This window comes from Acinonyx jubatus, chromosome C1 (genome assembly GCF_027475565.1).
Source record: "Acinonyx jubatus isolate Ajub_Pintada_27869175 chromosome C1, VMU_Ajub_asm_v1.0, whole genome shotgun sequence".
In the NCBI taxonomy this organism is placed as follows: Eukaryota; Metazoa; Chordata; class Mammalia; order Carnivora; family Felidae; genus Acinonyx; species Acinonyx jubatus.
Genome location: NC_069381.1, coordinates 6,420,055 through 6,441,482, shown reverse-complemented (window position 1 = coordinate 6,441,482; position 21,428 = coordinate 6,420,055). Strand labels below are relative to the sequence as shown.

The 21,428-nt window shown below is 58.3% G+C and overlaps 1 protein-coding gene across 9 annotated transcripts in view; it reads right to left on the bottom strand.

The window, feature by feature from the left end:
• Window positions 1–6,687: 6,687 nt before the first annotated feature.
• H6PD (hexose-6-phosphate dehydrogenase/glucose 1-dehydrogenase) overlaps window positions 6,688–21,428 on the bottom strand; it is a 28,840-nt gene continuing 14,099 nt past the window's right edge. For 8 of the 9 annotated variants that reach the window (XM_027060500.2, XM_053206712.1, XM_027060498.2 and 5 more), the window contains 2 exons: window positions 12,148–12,417; window positions 6,688–11,026 (listed from right to left, as the gene is read on the bottom strand). In XM_027060500.2, the coding sequence (XP_026916301.1) occupies window positions 9,663–11,026; window positions 12,148–12,417 (1,634 nt within the window). In that variant the 3' untranslated portion in view covers window positions 6,688–9,662. The remainder of the gene's footprint in view (window positions 11,027–12,147; window positions 12,418–21,428) is intronic. The other variant, XR_008291918.1, reaches the window with a different exon arrangement.

Below are 21,428 nucleotides of genomic sequence, written 5' to 3'. Positions count from 1 at the left end.
CACCGGCTACCACCCTGGCTTAACGACATTCTCTACTGTGGATCACGCTCTCGGGGGAAGCAGGCAAGAGCTGAGCCGGCCAAGGTGGGGCCCCCCTATCAGCTGGAGCCCGCGTCTGGGAGTCCGACGGAGGCTGGGGACTGGTCGCGGGTCGGCCACTGGCTGGGAGCCGCTGGTTTGCCCAATGGCAGCATCTTCTGTCCCCGGAGCACCTGCTTCTGAGATGACCCAGTAGTTAAGGGTGTAGACTCGGGCCGGACAGACCTTGGGCTTTACCACTTGATAGCCGTGGCCTTGGGCAAGTTAGGGAACCTCATCAGAAAAACGAGGCCTCTCACTCGCGCTGTGTTAGCTGCTGTGCGGTGGCAATGGCCTCTTAGCTTCCTGTGACCACGAGCTCCAAGCTGGTGGAGGTCACTAGAGACCTTCGAGAGCACTTTTAACAGAGCAGTGCAGGTGGATGTAGCTAGGAGGCCACTACGAAATCCATTCGTTCCGAACGGTCTGTGTGTTAAAATGGTGAGAGCTGACAGAGGAGGTGGGGGGGCTTCCCAAAGATGGGCGTACGAACCCCCCAAAAAAGGAGAGGTGGACGGTTCAAGAGAAGGAGGAGCATAAGCTCCATGAAGAAGAGGCTTTGGTCCCTGCGGGATGCCCTGGGCTGGAACAGAGCCTTGAGCCAGTAGCTGCCCGGTATCTAAACTGAGCACCCCTTCTCTGGGGCCTGGCGCCCTGAGGCTGGGCTGTGCAGGGCTGCGTGGTCAGCCGGCAGCCCCCGAAAGTGCTGGCAGAGGGATTCATGCAGCCAGCACACGGGGGGGGCCCCGGCCTCGATGAGATGGGGCACAGAGAGGGAGGATGCACACTCAGGAGACACACACACACACACACACACACACACACACACACACACACAAATCAGTGAGAACTCCAGCCTCTTAAACATTTCACATCCTTCTAACGTTAAAGAGACTTTTGTGGAAAGTGTAGGTATTGTGTGGAAAAAAAAATATTTATGTGGATTCAGTAAGCCCTTGAGTTTGAAGTAAAATTATTAATGCACTATTGAAATTGAGATGAGCTCCAAGAAAAGGATCTCATTTTTCTAGAAAATTTTTTATGTTTATTTATTTTTGAGAGAGAGAGAGAGAGAGAGAGAGAGAGAGAGCACAAGTGGGGAAGGGGCAGAGACAGAGAGAGAGAGACAGAATCCGAAGCAGGGTCCAGGCTCCGAGCTGTCAGCACAGAGCCCGACGCGGGGCTCGAACTCGCAAACCTCTAGATCATGACCTGAGTTGGCTTAACCGATTGAGCCACCCAAGCGCCCCTTAAAATATTTTTTATCTCTTCTATTTGTATCTGTGTCTTGCAAGAAGTTCACCTCGAAGCACTACTGCTCGTTTCTGGGGAATTGAAATGAATTTTGTCCCCCTACATTTCTTTGGGTACTTTTCGCCACTGTTAGAATTTAGTTACAACAAGCATGCGATATTTATACAAAAATATGTGTGATTTTGTTTTTCTCTAAAAAAAGCCAATATGCAAAGCTCTTACAGTGGTTAATGCTGGGTAGAGGCAATCTGTATGGATTAGTATTCTTATCTTTGTGCTTTTCTGTATTATTTTTTCTTTCAGTTAAAGATAAAAGCGTATGGGGCGCGCCTGGGTGGCTCAGTCGGTTAAGCGTCTGACTCTTGATTTTGGTTCCGGTCACGATCTCGCGGTTCACGGGTTCGAGCCCTGCGTCGGGCTCCACGCTGACAGTGCAGAGCCTGCTTGGGATTCTCTGCCTCGCTCGCTCTCTCTCTCTCTCTCTGCCTCTCTCTCCGCCACTCACATTCTCTCTCTCTCAAAATAAATACACTTTCAAAAAATAAGCAAAAAAATAAAATAAAATAAAAGCACATGGAGTGGAGGGAGGGCGTAACTGATTATTTCCAACAATGCTTCTTCCAACAAAAAATACATCGGCAGTTGCCACAGGCCCAGGGCTTGGGATGAGAGAGGGGAGGGGCTGTGTCCATGCAGGACGCAGGGGTGGGTGAGGCGGAGCAGGCACATCACACCTGCCAAGGCCCGGCAGCCGCACGGACCTCCCGGTCTTGCTCTCCACCTGCAGTAAGTGGGAAAGTGCCAGGCGTGGGGTCAGCCCGTGCCCATCTTCCCTGGTGCCAACATGAATTCTGGCCCCCGTTGCGGCCGCTGCCACTCCGGCCCACTGTGAACGGAGGGGATCCGGTCCCCCCTGGAGATGATGACACCCACCAGGCTCCCTTCTGCCTGCCACACCCACCAAGGAGCCCCGGGCGCTGGACGCACCCTGTGGAAGCCTCGCAATCCCAGCCGCCAGCCCCGTTCTCCTCTCCTCACCCACAGGCACCTGTCTGGGGCCCCACAGCACAACTTCCCGAGCCTGTCTCGGTGACTCTCCCCCAGGCCCCTGCTGGGGTGGCCCCCTGGCATTACCGAGATGACCCCGCTCAGCACCTCCTTTCGGGGGGAGGCACCGATGTCTGGTGACCCGTGGACGATGACGCCTGGACAAGCCCTGAACCCTTCCAGCTGACGATTCTTGCCCTGCTTTCCTGACTGCCCTTCATTCATTCATTCACTCATTCACACACCGCCTGCACAGTACACACCCAGAGCCTCTGCGGTCTGGGTCCTCAGTGGACAGGTCAGGGACGGCTGGGCAGATGGGGGAGAGGACAGAGGGCAGTCCCCTTCTGTCGGGGGCCGGGCAGGCAGGCTGACGGCCTCCAGGGCTCTGGCAGTGGCTCCACAGAGCCGGTAGGGGCCTCTGGAGGAGACATTTAGGCCAGCACCTCCTGAGCGTGTCCACCAAAACCTCCTTCTGTTGTCTGCACAGCCCTCCCTCCCGCCCTTCTGACTTGCTTTCCAAAAGCTTTGGTCAATCAGGGGCGCCTGGGTGGCTTGGTCGGTTAAGCGTCTGACTCTTGATCTCAGCTTAAGTCGTGGTCTCCCGGTTCGTGAGTTTGAGCCCCTGCAACAGGCATAGAGCCTCCCTGGGATTCTGTCGCTCCTTCTCTCTGCCCCTCCCCGGCTTGTGCTCTCTCTCTCTCTCTCTCTCTCTCTCTGTCAAAACAAAAATAAATAAACTTACAAAACAAAACAAAAAAAGCTTTGGCCAATCAGGAGGAACGGTCCAGATGAAGCGCTAACCAACAGCCAAAGCAGCACAGCGCTGGGCCAGCCAGAGCCGGGGCGGGCACCCCAACTGATGAAATCCCAGCCCCACACAGAGGGATCTGCCCTCTTGCTTGGCCCGGATCGCCTGTCGGGTTGGCGTCGGGCCCCCGCTGGGCTTCCTGAGACACCCCCCCACCCCCACCCCCGGCTGCAGTGGCTCTTGCGTTCCCCGCCACAAGTGACAGCCCCGTTCTCGCGAGGTGAAGCCCTCGGCCCCCAGTGGTGGGCAGATGGCTGCCAGCAGCTCCAGGGCGACACGCCCTCAGGCTGGGGTCTAGGGACAGGGAGTCGCTTCTGGCCATGTCCTTGGACGCACTCTGATTTGACCGACTTGGGCCACAGGACCCCCGGAACCAGTCGCTGCAGCTGTGGGCACTGGATGTCTTGAGCCGCCAGGACCCCCGGACACAGTCCAGGGAGGCTCCCTGGGGGGGGGGGGGGGAGCAGGTACGGGTGACTCTCCAGGACCGCCTTCACGGACGCTAGCCGGGCAGCGAAGCCTCAGGTGTCAGTAGGCAGGGAGCCTGCCTCCCCGTGTTTCTGGAAGGACGGCACCACCTTCCCTGCAGAGAGTGGGAAACCGACACTGATTTGTCCCCCAGCTCAGGGCCACCCCCCACCTCAGGAAGCCTGTTCTCTGCGCACTTCCCAGGCAAAGTCACGGTCAAGAACTGACTACGGCCTCTGGTTTCCAGCCTTCATTACCGCCCACGGGCCTTCCCTTCTTCCCCTGGGGACTCTGGGCGTGTGTCTGTCCCCTGTGCCTCTCGGTCCCTGGGGACCTCGCCCCTTGTGGATGTGCCTGCGGCTCCTGGTGCCGCCTTGTGAGGTCACCAAATCTGCCTGGGTCCCACAACCAGCAAATCTCTGGCTCCTGTACCCCCAGTAGTTCTGGAGTTTCGTCTGACTCCCCCAGAATCCTTATGTTCCTGGGAACATGGCACGGGTTGGAGGTGAAAATCAGGCAGAGGGCACGAGAAGACCAACAACGCCATCAGGCCCCGCGGCCTTCAGAGATGCTCCCTCCTGGTGCCGCCCCCTCAGACACCACAACACACACCCTCTGGGCAAGGTCTTCCCCACCTGTCGCGCTGCCACCAATGCTAGGGGGGCCGTTTAGGGACCTATGAAATCCAGTCACGGCGGGGGGTGCTGAGGGCCCTCAAGCAAATGGATGCACCTGGTGGGGCCAGACAAGCCCGTGTCTGCAGTGGGGACGTAAGGATGTAAGCAGGTCCTCACCTCCAGGACCTAACTGTCCCTCCCCCACCGCCAGAACAAACCCAGTGCCGTGACCAGGTCCGTAACCCACCCCACTCCATCTCCCAGAGGAAGGACGAGCACAAGGGTTTTGGCAAAACGATTTTATTGTTTAAAAAATAAGTGTCACGTCTGACATACAAAAAGTCATTTTAAAAACTCGGTTCTGAATGCGTCTCACGGTCTGAGACATCTTTAAGTAGCCACTATTTCCATAAAAACCAGGGGCAGTTTCTCTTTGCACAAAAAGGCAGGGCACATTCCTGCTGCTTGGCGGAGAGGAGCCTTCGTGCCCGCAGTCTCCCCACCGCACGCGGGATGCAGTCCCTCTGGGAACAGAGCCCCCCGCGGCACAGAAGCCCAGGACCCAGTGTCCCGGTGTGGGACAGAGAGTGCCCGGACACGGCCCAGACTGCATCACGCCCTGGTTCCCGCGCCGGCCCCACACCCCCTCCAGGTCTCTCGCTGGCACCGGACCCACTCGGCCTTCCCGGCTGGAAGCACGCGGCCCTGCACTCCGGGGCAGCGACCGCTCTCGGGCCCAGCGGAGGCCCTGCCGGCTGCGCTCAGCCCTGTTCTTCCAAGAGGAAGGGCCCGGGAGGGTCAGGCGGTCAGGGCACACCTCATGGCGGGTGCCCTTGGGGCCCTCGATCAGCGCTAACCCAGGGTCCTGGCCTCTCCCAGTTACGAATCTCATGACGTTTTACGACTGACCTTTCTAGGCTTACGTAGCGGTACAGCTAAAGACCCAAACTGGACAAATTTGGGCCGTGTCTGTTTACACTTCCGCTTTCAAAGCTAACATTCAAATATGCTCCCCTGGGCTCTCGGCCAAAGAAAATGCGTTTCCTTGGCCCTACACCAGAGGGGCAGACAAGGTGCAGAGGCTTCCTTTCGAACACCTGAGAGCAGCACGAGAGGTCCGCACAAAGACCGGCCTTGGGAATCAACAAGTAAGCAGAAGCACAATTAATCTAGACCTCCTCCGCCCCGTCCAGCCTTCCGGGCAGACACAGAGGCGCGGATGCATCCCGGGAGGGGGCGGGGGATCTGCTTTGCCAACAGATGCGCCCCCGGAAGCCCGCTGGAGAGGAAGTTTCCCCCAAAGGGATCGTTCTCCCCAGCTTGCTAGGATTTCGGAAATGCCTCCTCAAATCTCTCGCTGCCCCTGTCTCGTGCTGGTGACAGCATTACTGAGCTTGCACCTTGTGTAGCAACGGGCCTGGGGCCTCAGGTGCCGTGCTCACCCCCCACCTCGGGCTGCCGGTGCGGGAGGTGGGAGCGCAGGCCCCGGAGAGGACCTCGGCCACGGCCACGGCAGGTCCTCGGGAACACAAGCTGCTCCCAGGTTCCTGCTCCCCAGGGGAGGGAAGGCAGCTCTAAACGGGGGCGGCGCCCTGCTCTAGCTGACCGGGCGCCAAGAGGCAGGGGATCCAAGACCATGCGGCGCCCACCTCGAGCCCCAGGCTGGCAGCACGAGGCGGACGCCGGACCGCGGGGACTGTGGCTTGGGTGACCCACCGGTTGGCAGAGGGAAGACAGCAGGCAGGGCCCTGACCCTCTTCCTCCAGGAGGGGCCACCTGGAGGGTGGCCAGGGGGGCACGGGAGGGGGACAGGCAGCAGAGGCTACAGGTAAGCATGCGGCCGGCCGGCGGCCGGTCTGGGGACACTGGGAGGCGGCCGCCCTCTTAAGGCCCTGGCCCCTCCAGCCTTTGTGTTTCAAAGGGTGAGCGCGTGCGGATGGCGCTAGCCTGCCACCCAGGGTGCCACCGGCCTTTCCTGTGCCTTGCTCCTTCCCGAAAATGCTGCCAGGTAGCGCTCCTTCCGGAACACGCTGCCAGGCAGCTTCTCTCAAGTGGACTGAGTTCTGCAGGGTCCCGGGTGCTGAAGACAAAATCGAACTGGATAAAACTGATGCCGAGTCTGCTTATGTGAGGCTGCATATGTTTTTATGGGAACAAATTGTTCCGGAAAACTGAATTGCACGCAACACCCCGCCCTGCCCCCCCCCCCCCACACACACACGGTTCTGTGGAAGGTTCTCCCTTTCTCTGTCACACTGTCCTCAGCTCTCTGTGCCAACGGGGAGAGGAGGGACCCAGGCAAAGCAGGAGCGTGCCCTGGGCACAGGGACACGAGCCTGTGCCTTCGGGAGCACTCCCCTGGAGGAGCGTTCCCAGCCAGGTCACTGGCAGAGCTTGGATTCTGCGGCTAACGGGGGGGGGGGGGGGGGGGGGCCGGTGGGAAGAAGCCGCTGTCTGCAGAGACAAGAAGCCGGGAGGGTCACCAAGACGCGACTATTTTCACGTGCGGTTAGCAGAAACCTTTGCTCCCAGATCAAGATCAGACTCTCAGCCTACAACCACCTGGAAAGTCCCTCAACTCTTTCCCCACAACAAATGGTAATATGCTCGTTCTAGAGATGCTAATTTGACGAGGAGGGGCCCTTCCGCCTCGCCTCGTCCAGGTCGACAGCGAGGGCACACAAGCCGCTGACTGCCTCCCCAGGGAGCCGCTCCGGAACCAGAACCACCACTCTGGGCAGGAGGGGGCGCCACGGGGCCAGTACCCCTGTGGTCATCAGAGGCCTCCAGCTTCAGCTTCCAAGCCATCAGTAAACAAGGACCCCTCCACTTGCCTCACGGGGTGGCTGACAGGGTAGCAGAGACCGAGCGAGCAAAGCCTGAGTGACGGCTGACTCCCCAGGGAAGGTATGTTTCTTGCTGAGGATCGGGGTCCAGAGAGGGTGAAGGCCTTCACCCCCCGGGGGCCCGGTTCTGAGAACGGCTTCTTCCCAGCACAGGGACAAGGGAGGGAAAGGGAGACGCAGACACAGAGTTACTGGCTGTGTCTCCTGGTGGCCTTTGCTGGTGTGATTTTTAAGATGGCACTTGACCGTGGAGAAGAGGATCCTGGGGCCCTCTGCCCGCCCCCATCCCGTGCACACAGGTGAAGGGGGGCATTCTGAGGCAGGGCCCTCCTCTAAGCACCGGACGTCCTGGGCTCACCCCCGCACCACTCACTGTAATTCAGAATGGTGACATCAGAAGCCTGCTGGCCCTACGTCCTGGAGGCCTCCGTGGGCACGTGGGGGGCCCTTTCTCTCAGTGCTGCAACCACAGAGGACGAAGTTCCCAAGGAACACACGGGCGGTGCTCGGAGCCAGCAGCCCAGGGAGGCAGAACGTGAAAATGGGAAGAAATGCACCCGGGAACTGCTAAGGAGGGGCTCCTCTCTGGTCACACGTGGAGAGGGCAGGGATGGCGCGAGAGCGCCCCCATGTGGCCACAGGTGGCACCCGGCCTGCAGCCACCCACGTCCTCTCATGCCGGCTGGCCAGCCAGGTGCCTAAAAGCTAAAATGCCGACCCTCCAGAAAGAGAGACTTCCCGACCCAGCACTGGGGTTCTGCCTCGCCAAGGGAAGCTCTGTTGGTGCGAAAAGAGGTGTCCTGTCTGGACGGGTCGCTGGAGGTCAGGGGAATTTTAAGAAGAGAGCCTTCCACATCGAGAGCCCCCCTCCCAGGCACCAGATTCACACGCACACATCTCAAAGCGAGACCAGAATTCTTTTAAATCCATCGCCTTGAAGAAAGCGTAAACAATCAGAAGTAGAGAAATAGATTTGGCCGGGCTCCTCCTCCCCAAGGAAAGCTCTCTGTGGGGCACCCACACCGGACACAACGTGTGACTTTAAAACAAGACAGCAGTCACAGAAACATCAGTCTCATTCCTTTACAGTCCTGTCTTGGGGGCATGACTCTGCGGGAAGCTGGAATAAAAATTCAATATGTGAGAATATTTTTTAAAAGAATTTCAGACTCACCGCCGTCCCCCTCCCCCGCCCTCCCCCCGCCGGAACCTTGGGGGTTTCAGAAAAACAGGCATTACTGACCCACCGCTGACCAGGAACAGAGCAGCCACCCTCCTCTTAAAGAGAAGCTGCCTATTTCTTATCCCAGCTCTTTCACAGCGTGTTAGCGGGAGGGGCCGGTGGACAGCAAGTAGGTCGCTGCACCCGGCATCATCCACTGGGAGGGAGCACAGTCGGTGGGACGCCTGCCCCCTCCCCCCCGCCCCCCGTGGCCCCGCGAACCCGCCATGTCCCCGAGAAGGCCACAGCTGCCCCACCGAGGGGGCCTGACTCCCGTCTGGTCAGGTCAGGGCACCTGGATGGTGGAGACGGTTTGCACGGGGTCTCTCCCCACATATGATGTGTCACCATCAGAGAAAGACTTAACTGGATCTTTCCTGGTAAAGCACGAGGGTATACTGAGAGTGGAAACGCCCACCGGAAGTCCCCTGCGGTACAGAGGACCCTCATAAGTGAGGATCCCTGGAATGGCCGAATCATCTCTGCGCACCGTGCATCACGAAGGGGGCAGGGGGCCGGCTGGAGGAGGGAGAGCAGGCGGGGACCTCCCCCATGCAGAGAAAGCCGCGAGATTTCTGGGACCTTTTAACCTCCTTGCGTTTGTTGCTGTGTAACGCTACCATCCTTCACCCCTCTGGGGGGCAGCAGAGAGACCGAGCGATGAGAAAAGACCCCACCATCGTCAGAGTCAGAACCGAGAGGAAGGGAACCCAGAGGGAGCAGGAGAGACAGCCACCAAGAGGCCAGAACAGAAGGCTAAATGTCAGAGGCTCAGGAAGAAGGGGAGGAGGGGACAGAAGAAATGGGGACTCGGCCAACTCGAGGTCTCCGGACAGTTCCCAGCAACCTGCTCTGCGTGGGCTCTGCACCCGGTGGACACCTGTGTCCCTACTCTCTACCATCCATAGTCTGTTTCCATGGGAGCCAGCTCAAGGATCACCCCCTCCGGGAAGCCTTCCTGGGTTAACCTGATCATGGCATTCTTGCCGGAGTTGGGAGCCTTCCCCCCTGCCCGGTTCTGTGCTGCTGGTGTTCGTGGGGAAAGGCCACAGGTATGCTCTTAAGGTAGATACTTCTCTCCTGAACAGGACCGGAAACTTCTCGAGAGCAGAAACTCCGTTTTTTCCTTGCATCTGTGTCTACCCACCACAACTAGACAGGGACCGTCAAAGGGATTGGGATAAGGCCTCGTCCTTTCCTCTCTGGCGGCCTAACCCCGAGGCATAGGGTTCCGGGCAGCCAGGGCAGGTGGCGGGACAGAGGAGAGGGGACAGTACGGGGAGAGCGAGAGCGGGAGTGAGCAGAGGCCACTGGGGCCCTCATCCCAGAAACGCCTCATAGTCCATGTACCAAACCAGCTGGCCGGAACTAGGCAGGACGCCTGAAATGGGCCATTTCTTGGGCTCGTGGCCCACGCGGCTCACCAGCATGGTGATCTCACGCTTCACCCTGCCCATGACCAGGACCGCCACCTTCCTGGCGCGGTTGATGAGGGGCAGGCTGAGGCTCATGCGCTGGAACGGCCTGGAGGGGCTCTCGGTCAGCACGACCAGCTGCTCGCCGTCCAGGCCGCTGGGCGACTGCGGGAAGAGGGAGGCCGTGTGCCCGTCCGCGCCCATGCCCAGCAGCACCAGGTCGAAGCTGCTGTTGGCCACCAGGGCCGAGATCTCACTGGCGTACGTCTGGGCGCCCTGGTCCTCCTCGGCGCACAGCCGCTGGTGAAGATGCACGGGCATGGGGTGAATGTTGTAGTAGGGGACCCTGACGTGCTGGAGCAGGTGGGTCTGCAGGTGCTGGAAGTTGGACTCGGGGTCCCAGAGTGGGACGCAGCGCTCGTCCACCAGCCACAGGTGCGTGTGGGCCCAGGGGAAGCCGTAGTGCCTGGTGGCCAGCTGCTGGAACAGGGGCACGGGGCTCGAGCCGCCGGACAGCGCCAGGTGGAACGTGCCAAAGCGCCGCACGGCCCGCACGGCCGTGGCCTCGATGTCGTCGGCCAGCTTCGCGATCAGCTCCTCGGGCCAGGCCGAGATCAGCGGGCTCTCTCGGTACTTGGCCTTGAGAACCTGGAAGCCGCTGGGCATCGGCGCGGGGCCGGGCCCCGGCACCAGCCGCTCCGGCTGCCGCTGCGAGAAGTACAGCTGGGCGCCGCTGAACTCGAAGTCCAACAGGTGCCCGTTCTCAGCGCCTCCCGGGTAGAGGCGCGGGACCTCGTGGGCCAGGCTGTCCAGCAGGGGGGTCCAGAAGCCCCAGGAGGCCAGCAGGTTCTCCGTGGTGACGAAGGAGTCCTTTCGGCCGTGGAAGATGCGAGATATGAGAACAGAGTAGGCGTCCTGCTCCCTCACGGGGCGGTAGGCGTAGAAATCGGACAGCGGGCGGCCGAAGAGGCGGAGCCCCGGCCGGGCCCCCAGCCCCTTCCAGCTCTCGGAGGGCAGGGAGGGCCTGAACAGGTTCCGACTGACCAGCACGGCAGGGCTGCCCAGCTCACCGTGTCCGATGTAGAAGACGATCTGCCGAGGGAGGCACTGGCTCTGGTCGGCGACCCAGTGCTCGTCGTTCTGGACACAGTAAGCCTGGTTCCTGAACAAGATGCGAACGTAGCCCACTCTCTCATCCAAGGCTTTGCCGGACATCAGGATGAAAGGGACGCCCTCCCAGCGAAGGTTGTCCATGTGAACGAGGACGCCTGAGGTGACAGGGGACGGCAGGGCTCACGCTCTGGCACAGAGAACCGAGGACTTCCCGGGGCGCCGGCCTTCCCTTCCTCACCTCCGCCAGCCCTTCTCCTTGCTGCCCCCTCCTGCAGGCAGCCTGTGGAGCACCCGAGACCTTGCTATGTTCACCCTTTCCAGCAGCTTCTCCTGCCAGCCAGCGCTCGAAATGCAGCCTCTGGGCCACCTCGGACTCCCACCTCCGTGAGTGAGGTACCTTAGAGTCCCAGTCCCCCTGAGAGACAACCAAAGTCTCACGGTGGGGGCGAGGTCGGGCCAACCCCGACTCCTGCCGGGAAGGAACGCTTCCCTCCAGTCCGCAGAGCACCCGGGCGTGCCTGAGGCAGGGTCGTGTGCGGGTAAAGGGGCCTGCAGGGCGCCGTCACGGCCGTAAGAACCAGAAGCTGAGCGTGCTCCCGACTTGTGCTCCTAGCCTGGTTCTCCCAAGTCCTCTCTCTGCACGACCCTGGGCAAGTCTGTGCCACCCTCACCGAGCCTCTCATTTCCTGACCTTTAAATGGGGATGATAATCATACCTGCCTTGCGGGTTTGTGCATGCGAGGATTTAACGAGGTAACGTACAAAAAGTGCCTGGCACGTCGTAAGTGCCCAACAAACAGCCACTGCTCTTGTGGTGGAGTTTACTGCCCGCAGCATTAGGGAGCCAGCCCTCTCCAGGAACGCTCTGGGCCCGTGGAGCTGTCCACGGGACGTCACCGGTGGACATCTGTCTGAGCAGCAGGGTGGCTGCCTGCTGGAGGGGGCCCGGGCTGGGCCCGGACACAACCGCAGCCTCACTGGGGGGCTAGATGTAAGGGGGGGGCCAGGTCTGAACCCGGCTCAGAGAGCCCTGCGGGTGTGTGTGGACATGGCCCAAACCGAGATGATTACCGGGTGCCCTTCCCCCACACGGACCCAACAGGTGACCTACCGCTTTAAGATGGGGGAGGCCGGAGAGGCAAAGGAATCTCCTCCTTGCCGACAAGCACCCTCGTGAACACCCCACCCGAGGTCCCTTCCAACCCAAAGCGAAGCGTGTTTGAGCCTGGAAAGCTGCCCCCGGCGGCGGCTGCCCACGCCCGGCCCCCGAGCCCACCTGCGAAGGTCGGCGTCAGGCTGCGGAAGCTGTCCGGCTTCTGCTGCTCTCTGCGCACCTGCTCGCTGTATGCCTGGTACTGGCCCAGGACGGCGCTGCCCTTCTGCAGGCCCCGCAGAGCCCGGAAGGCCCGGAGCTTGTGCTGGAGCACAGACTCTGAGCTGCTGATGTTGTGGGGCAGCTCCATGGCCACGAGGGTGAGGACCTCGGTCAGGTGGTTCTGGAGCACGTCGCGAATGACGCCGTACTCCTCGTAGAAGCTGGTGCGGCCTGTACAGCAGAGACGAATCAGAGGCTGTAAGGAACAGTCAGCGGGGCGCCCGGTGATGGGGGTGGGGGTGGGGGGCTTAGTCCGCTGAGCGTCTGATTCTGTTTCAGCTCAGGTCACACCCTCACAGGGATCGGGCCCCGCGACGGGCTCTGCACTGGCAGTGTGGAGCCTGCTTGGGATTCTCTGTCTTCCTCTCTCTCCACCCCTTCCCCACTCATGCTCACTCTCTCTCTCAAAATGAATAAACTTAAAAAAAAAAAAAAAGAGGGCAACGTGCCAGACTTCCCCAAGGCACACCTGGCCCCCTGCCCCTGCCGTCTTCATCCCCGAGTCCGTAGAACTTCCAAACATGACTTATGTCAGAGCAAATCTCAATTAAGAGAAGGAAGGAGGGTGTCTCTGAACACTCTAAGTGAAGCTGTCAAACCCTTGGGCCTTCCCGGGAATCTGCACGGGGAAGGGTCTGGTCCCGGAGAAGGCCAGACTGCATTTACCTGCAGATCTGTGGCCGGACTCCCGACCCTCCCTAGGCGTCAGCTGGGAGGGAGGTCTGGCCCCACAGGAGGCTGCAGCATCGAGGCGAGCGCCTGGGCTCTGGGCTCTGGCTGCCGCCTGCTAGCGTGGTCCTGGGCGTTACCCGACTCCTGGGTCTGTCCCTGCATCCCGCCATTAAGTGGGGCTAACAGGCGCCACCCCGTTACCAAGGGCACAAACGTGCCAGGCAGGGTGCAGGGGCCGAGGAGGTCCCTGTCCTCAGCTTTCAGTGGGAGGGAGGAAAAAATAAGCCAACGAAGGAATTACAGAGAGTCCCAAGAGGGCAAAGGGCGGGTCCTCTGAGGGCAGGAGAGTCAGCACTGCCAAAAGCGAGGGAAAGACTGGCGAGGAAGCCTTCGGGCGCAGACAGCCCGAGGCGGGAAAGAGCTCGCTGGGAGGGCCTGACGGAAGGTGAGCAAGACGGAGAGGCCAGGAGGGCAGGGGCTGGTGGCACGTGGGTCTACATTCAGAGGAATCGGGTGGGGAGAACGATGCAGGAAGAGACAAGCTCCTGGCCCACTGCGGGAGAATGGTGCAGGCCAAGGAGGAGGCTGTGCGGTTGCCCCAGCGGAAAGGCAACCAGGCTGGGGCCGATGTAGCAGCAGAGGAGCCGGAGGGAGTGGACGATCTGTTCTGGGGGCAGAAGTGACGGGACCTGCTGACCGCTGGGGGCAGGCACAGGAGAACTGCTAGGTTTGGGGCCGAGCCAAGGACGGGCAGCGGTAGGGGGCCTCGGGGAGAGGAACAGGCTGGCGGAGGGGAAGCCATGAGTTCCCCTGGGTGTGTTGGAGACTAACATCCAGGGGAGGACGACGAGTTGGCGGGTGGACAGGGTGACGGTGAGGGTGAAGGAGAGCGACACAGACAACACCGAGCACAGAGCCCCGCGGCGGCAGCCCCCCGCCTGCCCACAGGCTCCCGAGGGGCAGCGCCCACGGTTATCCCTGCTCCACGCCGGAGGGAAGAGCCAGCCGTCTAGGGCTTGTCCCAGCAGAGTCGGGAGCTGGCCGAGCCCACGGTCGACTCCACAGTATCCTCCGGACGCAGCACGAGGTCTGATTATCGGTGCCTCGGATACACACAACCCAACAGGCGTAGAGCTTCGGATTCAAATGCACAGCCCCTCACACGGCATGGTTCATACTCTGCCGACCGGCCAACGCCCAGGCCGGTTCAGAGCCTTGGACAGAGAGAGTCTGCCATCACGGCAGGAGGGGCAATCGTCCGTCAAAGGCTTTGTGTGAATCGTCTAGAACTCAGGATTGCTTCTTTTGCCCGGCAACTCCTAATGCCCTACAAGCCTCGGCTTCTGGAGGGTTATACTGACCCCTTGGCCTGCACCCCCGGGGGTGTCCGGGGGCCTGTCTTCCGCAAGCCCCGCTGACTGCCTCAGTGCCCGTCCGTCTCTCCCCCTGCCACGCACAGGAGCTCCCGCAGAGTCGGCGCCGCACCTGTCCGCCCACTGCTGCTGGCCTCGCACCCGACACGGCCCCGCAGCTGCACCCACGGGACACCGGGCAGCAGAGAAAACGGACATCTACACGTCATCACGAATCAATCGCAAAAGTATCACATCAAGAGGAAGAAACAGGATTGCTTTGATAAAATAAAAATTTTGAAAACAGGATAGGAAATGACTAGTATAAACACGTCAACAAACGAAAAGTACGGTTGGAAGTCAGAAATTCAACGGATGGGTTTTATGGATAAGAAACATCTGAAAAGAGTCAGTCATAAGAAGACAGATCTGACGAGACTATCCTGAGTGCAGGATAAAGGGGCAGAAAGACCCACACTCACACACAATCACACACACACACATGCACACGGTATGCCTCTCCTTCAGGATGAAACAATATATTGTTTACGGAATCAGACTTACCCACAAACAACGAAGACAGTAACCTACCCCAGATCTGGAATACTGAAGGGGAGGAAATGGGACAGAATTTGGGGAAAGACACAATAAAGCTCTTTTTAAAAACAGGGCGCCTGGGTGGCTCAGTCGGCTAAGCAGCCAACTTCAGCTCAGGTCATGATCTCAGGGTTTGTGAGTTCAAGCCCCGTATCAGCCTGCTTGGGATTCTCTCTCCCTCTCTCTCTGCCCAACCCCCCCCCCCCACTTGTGCTCTCTCTGAGTAAATAAACTTAAAAAAAATTTTTAAATGGTTTGGTTGGGGGGCGCCTAGGTGTCTCAGTTGGTTAAGTATCTGACTTCAGCTCAGGTCACGATCTCACGGTTTGTGGGTTCGAGCCCCATGTCAGGCTCTGTGCTGACAGCTCGGAACCCGGAGCTTGCTCCAGATCCTGTGTCTCCCTCTCTCTCTGCCCCTCCCCTGCTCGCTCTCCCTCTCTTTCAAAAATAAATAAACTTTTGAAAAAACGGCTTGGTGGGTACACTCGATGTGTTATATCGTAGTTCTTACACGTCCTACATATATTTAGTATGAATTCTTTTTGATCTAGTTAATATTTAATTCAAACAAGCAAAAAGAGTGGCCCCTAATTCAGACCTGGCTGGCCCCGCACGCTCCCTCACAGGGGCCACCCAGGGTCCTCGGCACCAGTCCTGAGCCACCTGCCCCAACCAGGCTCGTGGCGCGTGCTCCTGCCAGCCGGGCGGCGAGGAGGGCCAGGCCATGACTGGCGGAACGTGCCCTGAATTCAGCCCAATGTGCCACGCCCGACGGAGCACCCGTGTCGCAGGGCAAGAAATGGACCCAGGAGCCTGCTGGCCAGAAGGCACCTCTGTCCTCAGGGGCAGGAGTCTGACTCTTGCTCTCGGCCAGAACTTGAGGGTGCAACCCTGGCCACGCTAAGCCCTGAAAGAGTGGGAGGATCCAGCCCAGCTGTGCCAACCGAAATGCCCAAAGTGCCCCCCCCCCCCCCCCCGCTGAAACGGTGCCTGAGCTCCTCCAGCCCCACAGGGCTCTGGTCTTCAAAGTTCTTAAGATACGGCTGAGAAGAAGGACATCAAGAACAGATAATAACTATATAATAACAGTGTTCATCAGTCCCTTTACTCCTCACAATACTGATATATAAGCAGGTCTTACTTTTAAAATACAAGTTTTAAGGGACACGTGGGTGGCTCAGTCAGTTGAGCGTCCAACTTCGGGCTCAGGTCGTGATCTCGCAGCTCGTGAGTTCGAGCCCCACACAGGGCGCTCTGAGGTCAGCGCAGAGCCCGCTTCGAATCCTGTGTCCCCCTCTCTCTCTGCCCTGCCCCCACGGAGGGGGCTGCATGGCATGAGCACCAGCGGATTTCAGGAGCGGAGGAAGCCACCTGAGCTGGGCTCTGGAAGCATGGATCTAGGTCAAAGGTCAGGGACCCGATGCCTGCTGGGGCCGGGCCACGGAGGCCCCAACACACGGCTCATAGGACAACGTCAGCCCGGCCTGGCAGAAGCAGCCAGTCTGTGACTCGGAGCAGCAGAAATCGAGCGAGAGCAGACAGAAAGGGCCTTGGACGCTAGACTGAGAGGTCTGAGGAGCTACTAAAAGTCCCTGACCACAACCAGTTAAGCAGAATCACCGTAGGCTCCACCAATTTCACTCCTATGTGTGCACCCAAGAGCAGTGAAAACACACGCCCACACAAACACTTGTACGCGGACGTTCACGGCAGCATTATTACAATCGCCGAGAAGAGGAAGCCACCCAAACGTCCATCCACCGATGGATACGTAAAATTTTATCATTCACGATAAAAAAGAAATGAAGTCTCGGTACACACTGCAACATGGCTGCACCTTGAAAACACGTCACTCGGAGAAAGAAGCTAAACACGAAAGGCCACCCGTTGTGTGGTTCCATTTATACGAAATGTCCAGAAGAGGCAGCTCCGTAGACGCGGAAAGCAGATTCGTGACTGCGTGGGGTAGGGGCATGTGGATGAGGATAAGGGGCACAGGGGTTCCTTGGGGGGTGGAAAATGCTCTCAAATTGACAAATCCACTGCCCTGGATACTGTAAATGGGTGCATTGTCTGATATGTGAATTGTATGTCTATTTGACTCTTTCAAATAAGTGTGAGAGCAGGAAGGAGAACCATAACAGAGGTGCTGTGGGACAATCAGGCCGTCTCCGGTCTACCTGCAAGACGAACTTTCAGGGAAGGGGACTGGTCCGACAAGGCAGCGTTCGGGGCAGTTAAGGGAAGGAAGCAGGGCTAGGGCAGATGACGTAACGGGAAAGACAAAGACGTTATTCGGGGGAGGAGTACATGCTTCATGGTGACTGGCTCTGGAGTGTGAAACCAGGAGGTACGGGTTCGAACACCTGTTCTGCCATCTTTCAGCCCTGCAGCCCCACGAGAGCCGCTCTGTCTCACACATAAAAGAGGGACAGTCCCATCCCTCCCTCGCAGGGCTGCTGCGAGCATTAATGAGTTAACACATCTACGAGGCTTGGAACGGAGCCCAGCACACGGGAAGTGCCGGGAGATACCGGCTAGTATTTTCATTATTATAGGAGCTGCAAAAGAAGGACCAGCAGCCAGCAATGCAGAGAACAGTCACCATTTGGAGATAAAGAAGTTAGACAACGCAAGTGGTGTTTCCCGAGAAAAGTTCAATGGCGGTTTAAGTTCTGAATCTGCTGAGTCTGAAAGTGGTGACATTTGGTGCAAATATCAAGAAGGCAGCTAGAGGTTTAAGACTAGAGCTCGGGTAGGCAATGAGTGCCAGAGACATATTGGATTTCATCAAGTCCAAAATGCCGACGATGGCAAGAGCATCACGGTTTTACTACCGCTGAGAAAGAGACGGGCTGCCAACCACGTCAGCTATGGTGCCCCATGAACGGCGAATGCAACTTCAGAGATGTTCAAATATTCCAAAAAAAATGTGCGCCCTGCAATCAATGGGTTACAGATTTAAGAGTATAAAGAGGATAGTTAAAGCTTGGAGAACAGATGAATTTTTGATGGAGGGAACACAGCAGAGTCCTTCAAGGGCCCTGTTATCTGTTTACCATTCATTAGTTTAGCAAATCCCTAAGTAGCCCTCTTCCTATTTTTATCCTCTCTCAAGGCCGGGGAGAATGCACTTCACAGGCTTACTACCCGCTGTGTAAAAGAGAGCTTCCTTTATTCCTTAATTTCAAGCTTCAGGGGCGGCCGTGTTTAGCACAGCCCGGAGACTTGCAGCCCCTCCCGGTTAAGCTCTGCCTTTTCAGAACCGCCTTTCCGGGACAGACCACACAGCCGACCGCAGGACAGGGGTCCAGCCGGGGCACCAGCTCCCCTGCGGATGCCAACCACTCCGGTTTTCCACCAGTTACTGTGGACTGATTCTTCCTGAAAACGATCTCTATTCACTCCTGGTATCCTTTCCTAGATCAAAAGTTGAGGGTTAAAAACCCACTGGTGTCTGAATAAGGACAGAAAAAAGCTCAACCGGGTTGGACAACTAGGACCAAGACCACAAATCTGGCTTCCAAACGGCTCAAGGCCAGCGCTACCCAGGATCACCAGGTCACAAGCACGGGAGGCCCACCGCTTTGCCCCTTAGCTGGGCTACCCCTCAGACCCTCGGGGGGCAGCATCCCACGGCAGGCAAGACAAGCTGTGTCCCATGTGCTTCAAAAGCTCCCACAGACCCACCACACCAGCGAGGACGGGAGGGATATTGGCACCAATGCAGGCAAAGCTGTAGGAACACGAGGTACAAACACCACTGTTGCATACGTTCTGGAAAACGGTCTCATGAGATGTAATGAGCTGTAACGTAGTTTCCATCATTTGGCTAGTAATTTCACTTCAGAAGTACACTCAAAGGAAAAAATACTTTTTTTAAGGCTCATAAGTGTTCTAAGATGACGGCGGTCAAACAATTTTGTGAATAAATTAAAAGCTACTGAATTGTACACTTTAAAAGGGTAAATTTTATAATATATGAATTATATCTTAATTTTTAAAGCCTGCGAAGTACTATTTAAAATTGCAAAAGGGCATCCGACTTCGGCTCAGGTCATGATCTCACGGTTCGTGGGTTCGAGCCCTGCGTCGGGCTCTGTGCTGACGGCTCGGAGCCTGGAGCCCGCTTCGGATTCTGGGTCTCCCTCTCTCTCTGCCCCTCCCCTGCTTGCACTGTGTGTGTGTGTGTGTGTGTGTGTGTGTGTGTGTGTCAAAAATAAAGAAATGTTAAAAAAATTAAAAGTAAAAGTAAATAAATAAACTAGCAAAAAGTGAAATGCCTAAGAACACAGCAATCCATATTCTGTGACTGAAACAGAAATTTCACAGAAATAGTTACTACAAGGTATACACTCTACAGATTGTTGACAGGTGGAAGCTTAAATACATGCTCACATCTATATGTGAGAGAGAGATGAACCAGGCGGAGGCTGGACGTAAAGGAGTATCATAGACCAACTACGGGTGTTCGCGTAACCCGGCACGAGTCACATGCGAGTCCCAGGGAGCCCCAGAGAGAGAGGCAGCCTCCTCTCCTTGACGACTTGCAAGGAGAGCAGCATTTCCACTGGTAAAGCATCTCCATGTATGCGACTTCATTTAAGCCTCCAAACAACCCCAAGAGAGAGGCAACAGAGATCGTCATCGTCATTCAGAGATGTGCTGAGGATCGCACCCTTCAGAACGGGGACCACAATCCCCCTCCCCACTGCCTCCACGCTGCGGGAGATCCAGGTTTTCCCGGGAAAACACAGATTTAAGAACCACAAAACTGAAAGCTAGCCGTGATCCCCACCCGTACCTTCGGGGAGAACTAAAAATAAAGAGGAGGGAGGGCCAAGGAGAGAGCAGGTCTGCCGGCGCTCTCCCCGGTCAGGAGGCCAGGCAGCCGCCCTGAGCTCACCTTGCAGATGCTCCTGCAGAAAGGGGGGCCCAGGGCTGGAGGGCAGGACAGCTGGTGCACACCTGGGAGGACCCAGGCTGCCTCGGTCCCTGCGTGAGGGGCACTGAATGGCCACTCCAACCCTCAGAGGTCAGCGTGCCCTGTGCTCCTTCCCCGGTGTGGGAACAGGGGGTTGGGACCCTCCCCGCCAGGGGCAGTTACAGCACCCTCGAGAAGTGTCCCTCTTTCTGCCCGCCTGGGTGGCTCCATCAGTTCAGCGTCTGACTCTTGATTTCGGCTCAGGTCATGATCTCACGGTTCGTGGGATCGAGCCCCACGTCGGGCTCTGAGCTGACAGAGCAGAGCCTGCTTGGGATTCTCCCTCTCTCTCTGCCCTCCCCTGCTTGCTTTCTCTTTCAAAATAAATAATCTTAAAATAAATAAATAAATACATACATAGATACATCTATACATCCATCTATCCATACATAAATAAAAAGAAAAGAAAAGAAAAGAAGAAGAAAACAAAAGAAAGCCTTCCACCAAGAGGGGAAAGCAGGGCAGCAGAGGGGCGCGGAGATGCCCTGAGCACATCCTGGCAATAAGGCCAACTGCCGAGGGCCCGCACGGACTGCGCCACAGGCACAGGGGTGAGAAGCTTGGGTTCTGAGGTGCCACAGAACTTGGATTCCATCCCGGCGCCCCCAGAATAAAGGGCAGCCCAGCCTGGACAGCTGTCCCTCGGGCCATCAATGACACAGCCCTCCCTTCAGCAGAGCCTCCCGGCGGCCACCATGAGGGCCAGCAGGGGTCATCTCCACACAGCCAAGGTCACTCCTTGTATAGCCCATGGTGCTGCTTCAGGAGATCCGGCCCCCCAGGCTTTCTGTGGCTCTGAGGGGGCGGGGCACCTTGGGTGCGACTGGGGAGGGGGCCCTGGGGCCAGGGAAGGAAGTGCTTTTCCTCTCCTCCTCCCCTTCTCACTCTTTCCCTCCTGCCTGTGTGGCAGCCTTCACACTGCAGCAGACTCCTCTCGGCCAGAGGCTGCAGCAGGGAAGGAGAGAGCCACTCAAGGGCCAAGGAGAGAGGGAGCTGGGGAAGCCAGCCTCAACCACTCGGACGACTGGACTGGGGCCCAGCGGCGGGGGAGGGGTGGGGACGGGACATCCAAATGACCTTGCCACTCAGAAGCCCCTTTCCAGGGCCCAGGCCTGGCGTGCAGCCCCCTCCCTTCGCGGCACTCGAATGGCAGTGTAGCCTGCCATCCCTGAGGGTCCCGGAGCTGGGCCACCCCGGAGGCTCCCCACGCCGCACAGCTGAAGCGGCACCTGGCCCCCGCGAGGGGAGACCGCCCCTGCACTTTGGCCTTCTGAAGCCTGACACCGACTGCTGCGCTCTGAATCCCACCTTGGAAGCTCCCGGGCCGCCCTCAGTCCCACCGTAGCAGCTGGCCGGCCACCCACGAGGACCCACGGCAAGGCACGGTGACCTCCAGCAGAAGGCCAGCCCCTCCCCCTGCCCGCTTCCCATCCCGACTGCGGAAGGCACGGCCAAGGCCCAGATGTGCTGGCCACGGGACTCACTGGCCACGGGGGCACAGCCTCGGGGCCCACGTCTCCTGTCCTCTCTCTCCAGCCTGAACTAGTGTGACGGGCGACTGGTGGGCAGACAAGCCG